At 38.9% G+C, this 14,075-nt stretch overlaps 1 protein-coding gene across 3 annotated transcripts in view; it reads right to left on the bottom strand.

Annotated features, from left to right (window-relative positions):
* Nucleotides 1-5,163: 5,163 nt before the first annotated feature.
* The window catches only part of CACHD1 (cache domain containing 1), a 162,333-nt gene continuing 153,421 nt past the window's right edge, over nucleotides 5,164-14,075 (bottom strand). For 2 of the 3 annotated variants that reach the window (XM_042463871.1, XM_042463874.1), the window contains exon 27: nucleotides 5,165-9,129. In XM_042463871.1, the coding sequence (XP_042319805.1) occupies nucleotides 8,891-9,129 (239 nt within the window). In that variant the 3' untranslated portion in view covers nucleotides 5,165-8,890. Of the gene's footprint in view, nucleotides 9,130-14,075 lie in introns of all 3 variants that reach the window. The other variant, XM_042463873.1, reaches the window with a different exon arrangement.

The raw sequence follows: 14,075 nt of genomic DNA, 5'->3' as shown, positions 1-14,075 counted from the left end.
TCTCTAAATAGACTATTTTCACAAGTAATTGCCCCTCACTTTCTACAGTTGCAAATTGTATCTTACTCATACTGTTATATGTCTAATTTCCACACACTTCAGTTCACTATACAGATGGCCCTCTGTATCCACAGATTCCATGGATTCCACCATCCACAACTTTAAAATATTTTTAAAATACATATACATTCTGACAGAGAAGGCTAATAAAACTACAAATCCCAGAATCACATAGTACTGGGTTATGGTAAAGCAGTGTCAAACTGTGTTAATTCTGCAGAGCAGATGCAGCCTATATATCATTGTGCAAACGTAGTGCCTACACCACAGGATAATCTAAATGTGGTTCTTGCCAGCCTGACATAAATGGTTCACTATAAATTAGAGTTCTTTCCCTTGGGTTTAAAGAAGTAAATCCAACTATGTTAAATGGGGCTTGCTTCCCTTTAGGTATGCTTAGAACTGCCCTCTTAAAGTAGCTACATCACCTTTATAAAACTACAGATTCCATAATTCCATAATAATAGTTCATAATATTGAGCTATGGCAGATAAAGTGGTGTCAAACTGGATTATTTCTGCAGTGTAGATGCAACCTAAATCTACTGCTTTAGTTTTCCTAGATGTTATAGTGTTTTTATCTTTGCTAAAAGACAAAAATGTTATTACAATACTATGCATTTACAGTGCAATATCCGCTGGAGGTCCATCTAGATACAAAGGAGGAAATGAGTGTTTCAAAAACTGCTATATATATTTTTAAAGGAACAAAACAATAAATTGGATTGTAAAACTATAATAGCATAGTCTTCTGTGATGTAGCATGTTTGCTTCTTCCTTTGTTGGCCTGTTTTACAGTTTATGTTATTAAGGACAACACTCCCACAGCATCACAAAAGACTATTCGTAGTAATGTAAATAGCTGTTAAAAGGAAACAAGAAATGTAATTAAAATTTAACATTTCTTCGTGTGCTGCAGTGTTTATTCAAAGTGGGGCACTGCATTTAATGGCTAGAAGATAGTACCTTGAATTATTGTTAAGAAGCTTTATGATTATCAAGTACGGCTTCGTATTAAGAACTGGAAAGACATAACCATTGCTCCTTGTCCATTTATTCAGATTCAAATGTACCATCCTGAGGACTTACTTGAGGGCCCCAAAGGCTGACATGCATTAATTCTGCAGTATAGATGTAGCCTACATCATTATCTGTGCCTACACTAAAGGACAAATCTAAATGTGGTTCTTGCCAGCCTAACAAAAACGATTCACTATAAGTTAGAGTTCTTGTCCTTGGATTTACATAAGCAAGTCCAACTAAAGGCTGAAGCAGATGGCGTGGAAGGAGCGGCCAGAGGCTGCTCCAGCCCTGATCAGGTCAGGACCATGGTGACCGCATGTCTCGCTCTCAAATTGGGACACCACCATGGTCCCAATGGGATGCTGGCAGGAGTGGATTAAACCTGCTCTTGAAAAGTTCCTGCCACCTCAGCATGGCTTTGGAGCAGCTCCCGGCCACTTTGGGGGCGTGTGTCACCTGAATATCATGTTCCTGAAGTGGCCGGAAGCTACTTCTTTTGGCCCATCTGTTTTGGGCCTCTGTTAAATGTGGATTACTTCCCAGTAGATATGCTTAGAATTGCACTCTTAAAGCAGACTTTGGAAACATTTTGTTTATAATTATGACAGCTCCATTCAAAAGCGGGCACAGACATAACTTGCCCCAAAACACTCCTAATCTAACACAGTGTAGGACCATTCTGTCTGAGGTCGATGAGAACTGCACTGTGTTACTCAAAAAGGTGGTGGTTGGGACTTGGGGTCCCCACCAACAGTGTCAGCATCTCCTTGTTACTTTAGGGGGGTTATTAGGTCAAAAGGAGGCCTCAAGAGGTGGGTAACTTAAGGGGATCTTTTCACCCATGTATACCAGTACTAACTGCAGAAACACTCTGGTTTCAATTAATGAGAAAGATTTATTTAGAAATGTGCAAAGGTGCACCCAAATACACAAAACCAGTGTAACATCAAGAACCATACAAGGCTAACAGAAAGGAAAGTGTGAAAGGTTGGATAGTGATTAATCAGGAATTAGAGGGGTGATAATTACCAGCCCTGAAGATATGGTTCCACGGAAGATGGAGAGTGGCTCAGACAGAGTCTGAAGGCGATACAAAGACTGGAGCTCTGATCTGCAGGACAGATCTTTGGTATGTAGCAGTGAAGGCTTTAACTTTGGAGTGACAAAACACATCTGGGATTTGAGGCCACCCCTGGATAGTCAGACAGGAAAGGTGAATGGGATAAGGCATACTTCTCTGTACTGTATAATTTCACTAGTATACACCCCTGGGGATGCAGTGAAAAAAACGATGGTGCCAGATGGAAATAAGTTTAAGACATGCTTCTTGTCTAGTTCTTTTATTGCTGCCCTTCCCAGTCCTAGCCTCCTTCTAATTTCTTGACTGTAGTTGCCATTCCAATCAATATGGGAACGCTTTGACTAATTAACTTTTCTAATTCTCTAGGATGAATTCTTGGAGATTTTTTCCCTTGATGTTCAATATTAAGCCTACTTCAGCAGTTTCCTCCTTCATCTTCTTCAGTAAGACAACGGTCCATTGTATATTGCTTGCTTCCAATATGTGGGCCACTGGTTTGTTTTCTGTATTTCTTGGCAGATTTTAGTTACAGCTGGGCTTGATTTTGTCTCTGTGGCTTGCAGTATGATATACCATCTATTGGTAAGTAATCTGTTCCTGGTGATTCATTCTTCCCTATTGCTTTGATTGAGGCTTTCACTTTGCTTTCAAGAATGTAGGGTCATCATCATAAATCTCTTCTTGTCATGTATCATTTATCTTTTCACATTTTTATATAGCTCTTCTGTATACTGTTTCAATTGTTTTTTTAAGTTCATCATGGTCATGTATTATGTTCCTCTTCTGATCATAAAGCATTTCTACTCTTGGCTTAAATTTATCTTTGATTTCCCAGATCTTGTGGAAGAGTTCTCTTGTTCTTCCTTTTTTGTTGACATAGTCAAAGAGGAAGGAGAAACATGGTAACTGTGGCCAAAAAAAGGAGAACCACCAATGGATGACAGATGAAACACTTCAAGCAGTCAATGAAAGATGAGAAGCAGAAGAGAGACAGGAACAAAATCATGAATGCTAAAGTTCAATTATTAGTGTTTGAGGACAATAGTTAGTGCAGAAGGACAAAACGAACTACTACAACATAGTTTTTTGTGATCTATGCAGTCAAAGGTTTTGCTATAGTCTATTTTAAAAAAGGTTTCCCCTTGTCGTGTCTGAGTGCAGGGGATAGTGCTCAACTTTGTTACTAAGCCAAAGAGCCAGCGTTGTCAAAGACAACTCTGTGATCATATGGCCACTATGATTGTAGAGAATGTTGTTACCTTCCCATCGAAGTGGTTATCTATTTATCTACTTGCATTTTTACATGCTTTCAAACTGCTAGGATGACAGAAGCTGGACTAGTGATGAGCGCTCATTCCATCACTTGGACTGCCAACCTGCTAATCTTGCAATCATTAGTCAGTGTTTTAGCCGCTGAGCCACGTTTCTATATAAAGCACATGTTGATTTTCTTCTGGAATTCCTTGGTGTGCTCCATTAGCCAACATATGTTTGCAATGTGGTCCCTAGTGCCTCTTAACCAAATATACATCAAGGATAATGGAATAATGGCACAAGTCTTATGTGTTGGATTGCCTTTATTGCTGAATAATATGTAATGCAATTGCAGTTAATGATTACTGTTAGGATAAAACAGATGTTCCATAAACATTCTGGTAAAGGGCATGCAATCATCCTGGGCTATTTTGTGCACTTTCAAGGGTGCAGTTCAGTACCCTATGTCCCATGGCAATGATGTGCACCAACACCTCCTTATTGTGACTAGCTTGTAAGGGATTTAAACTGTCCTTAAATGAAATGAATTTAATTTAAATTAGATGGGAAACTGCCAATAAATACCAGGTATTGTAGCCTCTATTTCAGAGGAAAGAACTAGAAAAACCATCCCAGTATTCCTTGCCTAAGAAAACCCTATGAAATTCATGAGGTCACCATAGGTCAAGAGGTGACTTGAAGGCACACACACACACAATAGGAAGGAGTAAAGTCTCTGTGATGTGCTGTATTGCAAATATGGCTTTACTCTCTTGTATAGTTTAGAAATTACTTTTTGAACTATACACGCTGGCTGGGGAATCATGGGAGCTGTAATCCAAAAGAAGCAGCTTTTCTTAAGTCAGTTTCCACATTAGATTTGGTTTCAAACTAAATGAAGTCAAAATTAAAGATTTCCTCATACTCCTGCCTCCAAACTTACACAACCATATTGTCCAATATAAAATGAATTCTAAACATCATAAAGACACACACATATTTTAATTAAGATTTTTAATAGTGTACAATTACCCTTATGTCAACTTTGAGTAAGCCTAGGGGAAATCTACTTTTTAGCCCATTAAATTCTCAATGAGTTTCTCAGGGTGTTTAAAGGAATGGGGAAATATAGCAATATTTTAATTCTAATCCTAAATTGGATCCATTCCTTGCCACAATGGCACCACCACTGACCACGAAGGAAGACAGAAGGTGTGCTCTCTTTTGCTGGGAATGGCCCTCCTTGTGATGAAATCTCTTTTGCTTTCCTTAGACTTACAAAGTATGGTAGGCTTTTAAGTACATTTAATTCACAAACTTAACCTTACTTAGGCTTCCTTCTCTCTTTCTCTGTACAGTGGTACCCCGGGATACGAAAGCACCGCCTTACGAAATTCCCGGGATACGAAAAAAATCAATAGGAAAAAACTGTTCCGGGTTACGAAGGTTTTTTCGGGTTACGAAAAATTTTTTGGTGCTTTTCGGCGCTATTTCGCACGAAATCGCGGCTTTTCCCCATTAGCGCCTATGGCTTTTTCGGCTTACGAAGGATTTCGGGTTACGAACGCGGCGGCGGAACGAATTATTTTTGTAACCCGGGGTACCACTGTATATAGTTGCATGGCTTCAACTGGAAGGATGGCTGGGCAAGACAGAGACAGATAGTGATATGTTTTGATAAATAATAATAATAATAATACAAAATCTGTGGATGCTCAAGTTCCATTAAATACAGTGGCATAATAAAATGGTGTCCCTTATATCAAATGGCAAAATCAAGGTTTGTTTTTTGGAATTTATACATTTAAAATTTTTTTTTTGAAACTATGGGTGTTTGAAACTGTGGATACGCAGGGCTGACTGTAGTAGTAGTAGAAGTAAACTTTTAGTACAGCTTTACTCACACTTACCATAGCAAAACTGTATTGTACTTCAAGGATGTTACTGTAAACAAAAGGGACAAAAATCAAATCATACCCTCCCCAAACCAGTCACTTTTGGTTTGATAAGTACATAACTAAGTCATGCAATGAGCATAGAACTGGACACGGAACAGATGGGATGAACCCAACTCATTATACCTAAGAGCCTGGACAGAATGTTTAAACTTAGCACATGGAACATCTTGCTATTCCAGTTCATCTTCCGCAAAGCACTTGTCCCCATCCCCTTGTCTAAGTGTTAATAGACTATGCTATTAACTCATCAGTACTGTTAATTGGCACATGACCCTGACAGGTCACTTTCTTCTTCAATTGCAAGGTACTATGCATTACAATGCAATGAAACATGTCCTTAACTCTAACCCACCATCTGACAGTTACCCTTGAGGAAACAACTTCACTACATAATAGGTCAAGGATGAGGATCATGTGACTCTCCAGATGTTGTTGGACAGCAGCTGCCAGCATTCTTTACCACTGACTGTGTTGGCAAGGAACTTGCTACCCAACAACTTCCAAAAAGCCACATGATTCTCATCCAATTTAGGACACTACCTCTGTTATTAGCAGGGATAGCAGCCAGAAATGTATCACTTTATCATAAGTGCTGAATGATGATTACAACTGTCCTTATTTTAATATATAATTTTTAGGGCTTCAGTTGGAAATCAGTAGCTGCAAACAGGAAAAAAGTGTGATTTATCAATGGTTACACCAAAATACTTCATGCTATTCAAACCCTTACAAAATGCAAATATTCATTCATTATGTATTACTGTTCAACTGGGCAAAATTTTATAAAAGAAAATACAAAGTAGTTCATATAGTAACAATCCTGTTCCTTAAAAGTGCTCTAAAGGAATATTTCTTCTTAAATGCCAAAGTCAATAAGTGAAGACTCCAGTGGAAAGGTTTACTTTCTTTCATTTTACCTCTGATGCATGGTTGAAGAGCATTTGTCTATGTGTACAGTGCAAGTGGCGTTCATGCCTTCCCCCCATGGACTGGCATTTTGCTATAGAGGCATACATATTTAAACAAGTGTGGTATCAAAATTGTTAGTTCACAATTTTTTCCAGGAAAGCTCTAGAAATAGAATATTATATTTCTGTCATTCAGTTTTGGATTATGCCACGCTGATTAATAATTCAAAATGGTGTGATCTGGAACAAGAGGTCCTTAATCTTTCTAGGTCTTCAACTTAGTTCAGAAAAACATGAATATCAAGATTGCAAACATTTGCTCTCTCATTTATTAAGACATCTACCTGGCTTGTTGGACAAGTTTTACAGTATATTAAAGTTTCTTTATCCACAGATTCAACCATCCACAACTTGAAAATATTTTTAAAATACATAAATTCCTAAAAGCAAACCTTGATTTTGCTTTTTTACATAAGTTTCACTATGCCATTGTATTTCATGGGTTTTTGATATCCATGCAGAACCAAACCCTAGTGGCAATTTTCCATTTTTGACTACTTTCTGCTGTTCTGAAATCAAGGACAAAATGAAATGATTTGTTTCTTAATATCTGCCTAATGATGTTTATGCAGCTGTTGAAAATTAATTATGAACATCCCATATTTTACTCTTTTAGCATCAACACAGCAACTGGAGCTATTGTGACAGTATGTTCGTGTTGTGCTTGAACTCTCTTAGGGCTTTCTACTTTTCTAAGTGCCAACAATCAATTGGCAAGATCAAAAGCCAGTTGTGAGCAAGAGTTTTCCAGTCTTTGCACAAAGGCCACATCCTGGGTACATGATGGGTCCTACTGTGTGCACAGATTATGCCCCTGTTCATATTACAAAATGGTGGAACTCCCCACATGCATTCCCCACTGGTATGTCTCAAAGTATTTGTGAGTTTCAATAGTGAGAAATGAAAGTGACAGCTGTGTGAAAATGTACAGCACATTGAAGAATTTGCATTATCAATATATGACTCAAAATTTTAAATATTAAAAACAAAAGTTATGTTCAATTCTGCCAAAATTAATCCATAAATCCATACTTTATACACAGTTTATTTCACTAGAGGTTGTAATTGTATACATAGTATAAAGGGGATCCTGATAGCACACACATATTTTACCATACTGCTTCAAGTTAAGAACCATTTTTACATAATAAGTATTAAGTACCCTATCATTAAAACAGTATCCAGAGATGTTTTAAAAAACCAAATCCTACATATAAATGGAAATTTATCATATGCACAATGCAAGAATGTTTTCATATTTTAATCACAATAAACAAAAAAATTGTGATTTAACACTAATTTAAAATTATGATGGCCTGCATGGTACTGGTCAGATGTTATTTATCCCTGTAACAATCACTAAAAGCAGTGTTAAATTCCAGATAACGAAGACAGAACCTTATCAGTATGATTTGAAAATAAACCTTTCACAAAGACCAACTGTTTACAAAGCATTTCATTTACCTCCCTACATTTTCCAAAAATGTACTGTCATGTAAAAAGGAAACAGAACAAATTATAATTATTCCTCTAGTAATCATGAATGGTTTTTGAACACTGCATTACTACATGAATGGAATCTTGCCCTCAGCCTGGGATTGAACAGGATCAACTGTGGGAAAATAGGCAGGATTCCTCAGTGCTGGGAGGCTGGTATTCCTTCTCCCCACATTCAGATACATATATATATATATTTATATCTAAAAAAATACTGTGTTATAAACCATCTTTAAAGTGTACAAAATGACCATGGAAACCAAACCTTAATCATGTAAACAAATCAGCACACAATTTCTTCATTTTCCCTTTATAGCTGGGGGGGGGGGGGGGGGGGAGAGTGAAAATCTTGCCCCGAGGAATGACAAGTCCTCTTGACAAGAACCACAGCATTACCAACACAAATAAAACATAGGCTATATTCGCAGAGAGCTCCTAATGCTTTTTTATCCCCTCTCTTTCATCTCCTTCAGAGTTCATGAATGTTTTGAGTTCAATAAATAGTACAAAAATAATACTTTATTTAAAAATATTGAGATCCACTGTCCCCAGGTCCCATACAGGAAATTTGTAAAAGTAATGAACTTTTAAAAACCGAAAACAAAACACTCAGCTCAAATGGAAACCTCATGGCAAGGACTATTTATGGATCTTGCAACCTCTGTCTCTTGCTGCAAAGATTTCTGTTCTTCCAGTTAAGGAAAGCAATTGTTTCTCTCTCTCTGAGCAAAATCTTTCCTTGGCTCTGATTAACAAGGGTTCAAAAGGCTGTGTTTACTGTATAAACCTTTCTTCCTGTGTTTGGAGGCTGAGCATTCCTGGTATTCCATTTTACTGGATGTTATGGCAGGTTTATTCATCATGCTACTTTCTCTTCCACTTTGGAGCCAACCTTGCATTTACGCAAGTCAGGTTTTCATGTGAAAAAGATTTCGTGAAGTTACCCCCAACTATCTCTGGTCAAGGTAAAAGAACACTTGGTGTAAGTCTGCCCTTGGTTGTCTGGATCAGTGTTTGCTGGCTGCATTTCCTCCTCAAGGCCAGAGGTCACTAGCACTCTGCATCTACAGTGTGTACTGTGACAGCAGCCTGTAGGTGATGACTGTGATGAAGTGCTGGATGATGCAACCTGTAGTGGTGGAACTTGTGACTCAAGAGTGCAGCAGTCTGAGGAGGGGTGTCCAAGTCTAAATCTTCATCATGATTTCCCACATCGACGCCAGCAGATAAAGGGTCATTATTGCAGGGAGGGTTTTCACTATCTTCCTGAGGACTCATAGTACTGTAACCTAGAAAGTAAAGCCATATTGGTAAGAAATGTGATCCTATAGCAAAAAGTCCCAAACTACATAATGCTCAGCATCACGCTCAAACACTCATGTCTCTTAGAAAATGTACCATACAAAATGTATTATTTGGCAATACCAAATCAATATGTTACAATACTTTGTTTTATTTTAAATGGCTTCCTTTATCCTCACTGGAGCTGAGCAGATAGGCTAGGATAGCACAGGCTGAGCCTGTGCAATTCTGGCTCCAGTGTTCACCAAGGTTGGCCCCCGGATCAGTGTGAGAAGCAGCATTTACACACCCATCCCAGTGCTGACCTAAGACCCAGTACTGGCCCGCATGGCTTGCCTTGCTGTGCTGTCACTGGTACTGAGAAACCCTTTGGTGGGATTACATCTGATGTGGAAATGGGGTTCCTGGCTGCACCCATATAGCCAGGTGCCTCTGTTTCTGCATCAGACATGGTGATGGGGTTTCTCAGTACCAATGACAACGAAGTAAGGAGTGCTGGGGAGGTGGGGTATAAACAACAGGGGTTTGTGCGGAGTTTCAAGAAAACTCCATGGCAAACTAGAGGTCAAATTTAGCCAGAGCAGCGGCTATTTACCCCAGGATAAGGCTGGATCCATTGGATCTGTGTTCACTCTCACAGGATCATGTGCAATCTGGGCCCCAGGGTTTTGGTCTGCTTCATTTTAACTAGATGATGCAAGGCTTGGGGGAATGCAGACCTTTTGGCTCATGTGGACCACCCTATTTTAATTTCTGAAGTAGCTTTACTTTCTTAAAAGGTTAGTATTCTAGCTCCTCACATATAATTTCATATATTATGGCCAGATTTAGAATAAAACAAGAGAACATCATAGTGCATTTAAGCTATTTTGATTTCTTTTTTCAAAGAAGGTCAACAGACTGTATAAATGGAAGTTATTGAGGAAATGGTGTATCACATACATATTAATATCACTATAGAATGGCTTTTGAATGGCATAATGATTCAAACACATACAAGTTGAAAAATTAACAACTGAAACAAAATCCTTTCTACAGTGCACAATATGGTCAACTTTCTTAAAAAAAAAACTTCAGTTACGATGCCTGTAATTTGGTAGAAGCTATATTGCATTTAAACGTTTGCCTACATTATAACTCTGGTGCTGTACAAACCGGCGCAAAGCACTGGCCTGCACACGTACTAGGGTTGCCTCGGGGCGTCCTTTCCAGACGCCCCACAACCCTAGTACATTGCCGTGCCATTGTAATGGCGGTGCCCTTTCTACATGGGCGCTGCCATTACGACATCACGGCTGTGCCACCTCCAAATGGGGTGGTGCGGATGTGACATCTTGGTGCCAGAAGGAGCTCCGTTTCGGAGCTCCTTTGGGTGTGCGTATGCAAATGTTAGCCTAGAGCTTCAGTTTCATCAGATCTTACTGAACATAGTACAGCTCACTTCCAAATTAGCATACACAAAATTGGTCTGTGAATGACTACTGCATCATCAGGAGATTACTTTAGATGCTCAAGAAACTCAGTAAAACAGGCTATCACTTCTGAAAGCTTGAACTGAGGCACCAAATAGGGGACGTCTTATCCCCAAATTTTCACATGAATGCAAAAAGAAACCAAGGGACAGGCAAATGAACAGAGCTTAGAAATGTTGCTTTTCCCTCTTGAGCCACTGGCCATGGTGCCTGGGGGATTCTGGGTATTGTAGTACAAAAAATTCTTGTCTAAGCTTTGCAAAAGAATCTGAGAAGATTCAGAAAATCTATATGCTTTCCCAATGTTTCTGGCAGGGGAGAGGCATCCAGCAGCACACAGATTCCTTTTCTAAGTTCTCTGCAGCTTGCTAGGAACATCTCAGTCACATGAAGCTTGCCCAATGAACTGTTTTCTTTATTTATTGATTTACTTTATTTATATGCAGACTTTCTCCCATGACGGGACCCAAGCTGGCTTTCAGAACAACAAATTAAAAATGTTTACAAGAAAGTTTTTAAACCAATTTAATTCCCCACATTAAAAAACTATAAAACTCTTTAAAAATCATACAAAAGGTAAAAACAGAGGAAATATACACTCCTCTGCTTAACCATTAAAAGCTTGCTTAAATAAAAATGTCTTTCCTTGCAGGAGGGGGCCACCTTAGCTTCCCATGGAAGAGAGTTGCAGAGGGTGGGAGCAGCCACCAAAAAGGCCGTCTCCTGTGTCCTCACCAAGTGATCCTGTGATGATGGTGGGACTGAGAGAAAGTCTTCCCTTGCTGATCTTAAAGCTTTGGCAGGTTCATACTGTGAGAGGCCCTGTCTTCTCTTGAAAGTCTGGCATGCACAGGGGACTTGTGGGAGAGGTAAGACTAGTGACAAGGACAAATAAGAGCTGGCTATCAGTTTAGAGCTCAAATTTGAAGAAAATGGATGTGAACAAATATGCTAATCAAGCTGCTGTTCTTGCGCAGTGACAGCACCTGCCATCACCCTCTCCCTCCTCTTAGGTAATATCTGCCAACCATGGTGAAGTAGCACCATGTGCCCTCAGGTGAGAAGATCATCATCACTATCATGAAGCACTGATATGGGTGAAGACAGTAACAAAGACCAAGAAGAATAAGTAAGGGTGACACATTTCATTCCCTCCCCTTTCTAAATGACTCTTATCTGTCTCTACAAAGAAAGGCTGGATCATGGCTTTCATGTTTTAAAATGCTACAATATATTTTGTTGTTTTTGTTTGTTTGTTTGTTTTTGGTCGGGTTTTTTGTGACAAATCGTAGAAGCACTCTTTACTCTTCTAGTTAGCCTGACATCAATACCAGAAAAGATTCTAGAATAGATCATTAAACAGTCTGTAAGCATTTAGAAAGGAATGCCGTGATCACTAAAATTCAACATGGGTTTCTCAAAAACAAGATGAAATATATCACTTTTTTTCTGATAGAGTTACAGTCTTGGCTGATGAAGGGAATGCTGTGGATGTAGCATTTCAGTAAGGACTTAAGACAAGGTTCTCCATGATGTCCTTGCAAAAAAGCCAGAAAAATGTGTCTAGATAATGCAACTGTTAAATGGATTAGTAATTGGTTGACCATCCGAACCCAAAGGGTGCTCAGCAGTGGCTCCTCTTCATTTTGAAGAGAAGTGTCCAGTGAGGTGCCACAGGGTTCTGTCCTGTGCCCAGGGCTATTCAACATCTTTATCAATGATCTGGGTGATGGCATAGAGGGCATGCTTGCCAAATTTGCAGATGATACCAATTTAGGAGGAATACCCCAGAGGACAGGATCAGTATTCAAAATGATTTTCAATAGGAAGAAAAATAAGCTATTAGGCAGAAAAAAAATGAAAAGCTCAGATATAGAATAGGTAACACCTGGCATGTGGTCTCTTCCAACTGTATGATACTATTATCAGTTTCCTATTTTGATGAAGATAGAAGCTGCCATTTTCTAAGACAACATGAACTATGTCAAACTATGTGGACTGGTATTACTGTGTAGGACTACGAAATGGCAATGTTCCAGTCTAGTCAGAATAACCACTGGCAATAAGTAATGACTCATCATGGATGAAAAGGGACAGAAGCCACCATTCACAAATGCAGCAACTGCAAACATTTGCGGTAACTTAGGGCCCGAACAGATAGGCCGAAATAAAGCTGCTTTGGGTCACTTTGGAGGTATGCAGTTTAAATGACACACACACATCTTAAGAGGCCAGAAGCTGCATCAAAGCTGTGTTACAGTCCTTTGGCGCGACTTCCAGTCTCTTAGGACGCATGGATCATTTAAACAGCATACCTCAAAGTGACCGGAAGCAGATTTATTTCGGCTGTCTGTTCAGGCCCTCAGTTACTCTTCTGGACTTCTGTTCTCTGTCAGAACAACACAAACAACAATACTGAGTCAGTATGATGGACTGAAGCTCCCTCTGATAAGATTCAGTATTTATTGGACTTGCATTTATTGGACTTGTTCAGTACTTTAATGGAGACAATTGCATTATTATTGCGAAACCAAAACCAAAGTAAGAAATAATTTAAATTCCCCTATGGGATCTCATCTGTACTTTTTTTCATCTCTACTGATGCTTTAGGGCAGTGATGGTGAACCTTTCACAGACCGAGTGCCCAAACTGCAACCCAGACCACATTTATTTATTGCAAAGTGCCACGTCCCTCTGGCTTTCTAGTAAGAAACTCTGGCAAACTCTGTGCTAGGGTGACAGCATGTCTCTGAGTGCCACGTCTGGCACGCGTGCCATAGGTTCGCCATCACTGCTTTAGGGCTTTCATCTGCCTTTCAGTTATGGCAACACTGACTGGAGACAGCTACATTAAAATATAGTTTTAGGATACATTTTAGCTAATTTGGCTGTAATTTAGTGAGGATGCAGCTAAAAAGAATGGATTAAGGAAATGCCCTAAAATGGTGACATCCCAAAAGGTGAAGCACCACAATATATACATAGAAATGTATTAAAATATACATTTCCATAAATAAATTTAAGGCAATATACATTGTTTTTGATACAAATATGGATTTTTAAAAAGACATAAGAGAATAAAAAGGATGAAAATAATGCCAATTCATTAGAAATCTGCAAAAATCACACAAAATCTATTGTTGGCCATTGCAACTCATTGAAGATGTATGCATGTTTATTGAATATGTGAAATTTATATATTTTTGCAAAACAGCTTCCTAACACTTGACATATGTTACTCACCTGTGAAAGCTTTGTAACAAGAGCATATTGTGAGGAACAGTATGATATGTTGTACATCTGTGAGATGCTGCTCTGCCACCTGTTTCACCATGCTCTAGTTCTTTAAGCCACAGTGTTGCTAAGCAGGCTGTTTTAAAAATAACCTGTTCTAGCTAGGTATAGTAATCAGGTGCACATTTCTTCTAAAACAGTAAATATTTTCCAGGCTCAGGGAGCTC

The sequence above is a fragment of the Sceloporus undulatus genome, chromosome 4 (genome assembly GCF_019175285.1).
Source record: "Sceloporus undulatus isolate JIND9_A2432 ecotype Alabama chromosome 4, SceUnd_v1.1, whole genome shotgun sequence".
NCBI lineage: Eukaryota > Metazoa > Chordata > Lepidosauria > Squamata > Phrynosomatidae > Sceloporus > Sceloporus undulatus.
The sequence above is the reverse complement of the archived record's forward strand: the minus strand, read 5'-3'. Positions and strand labels throughout refer to the sequence as shown.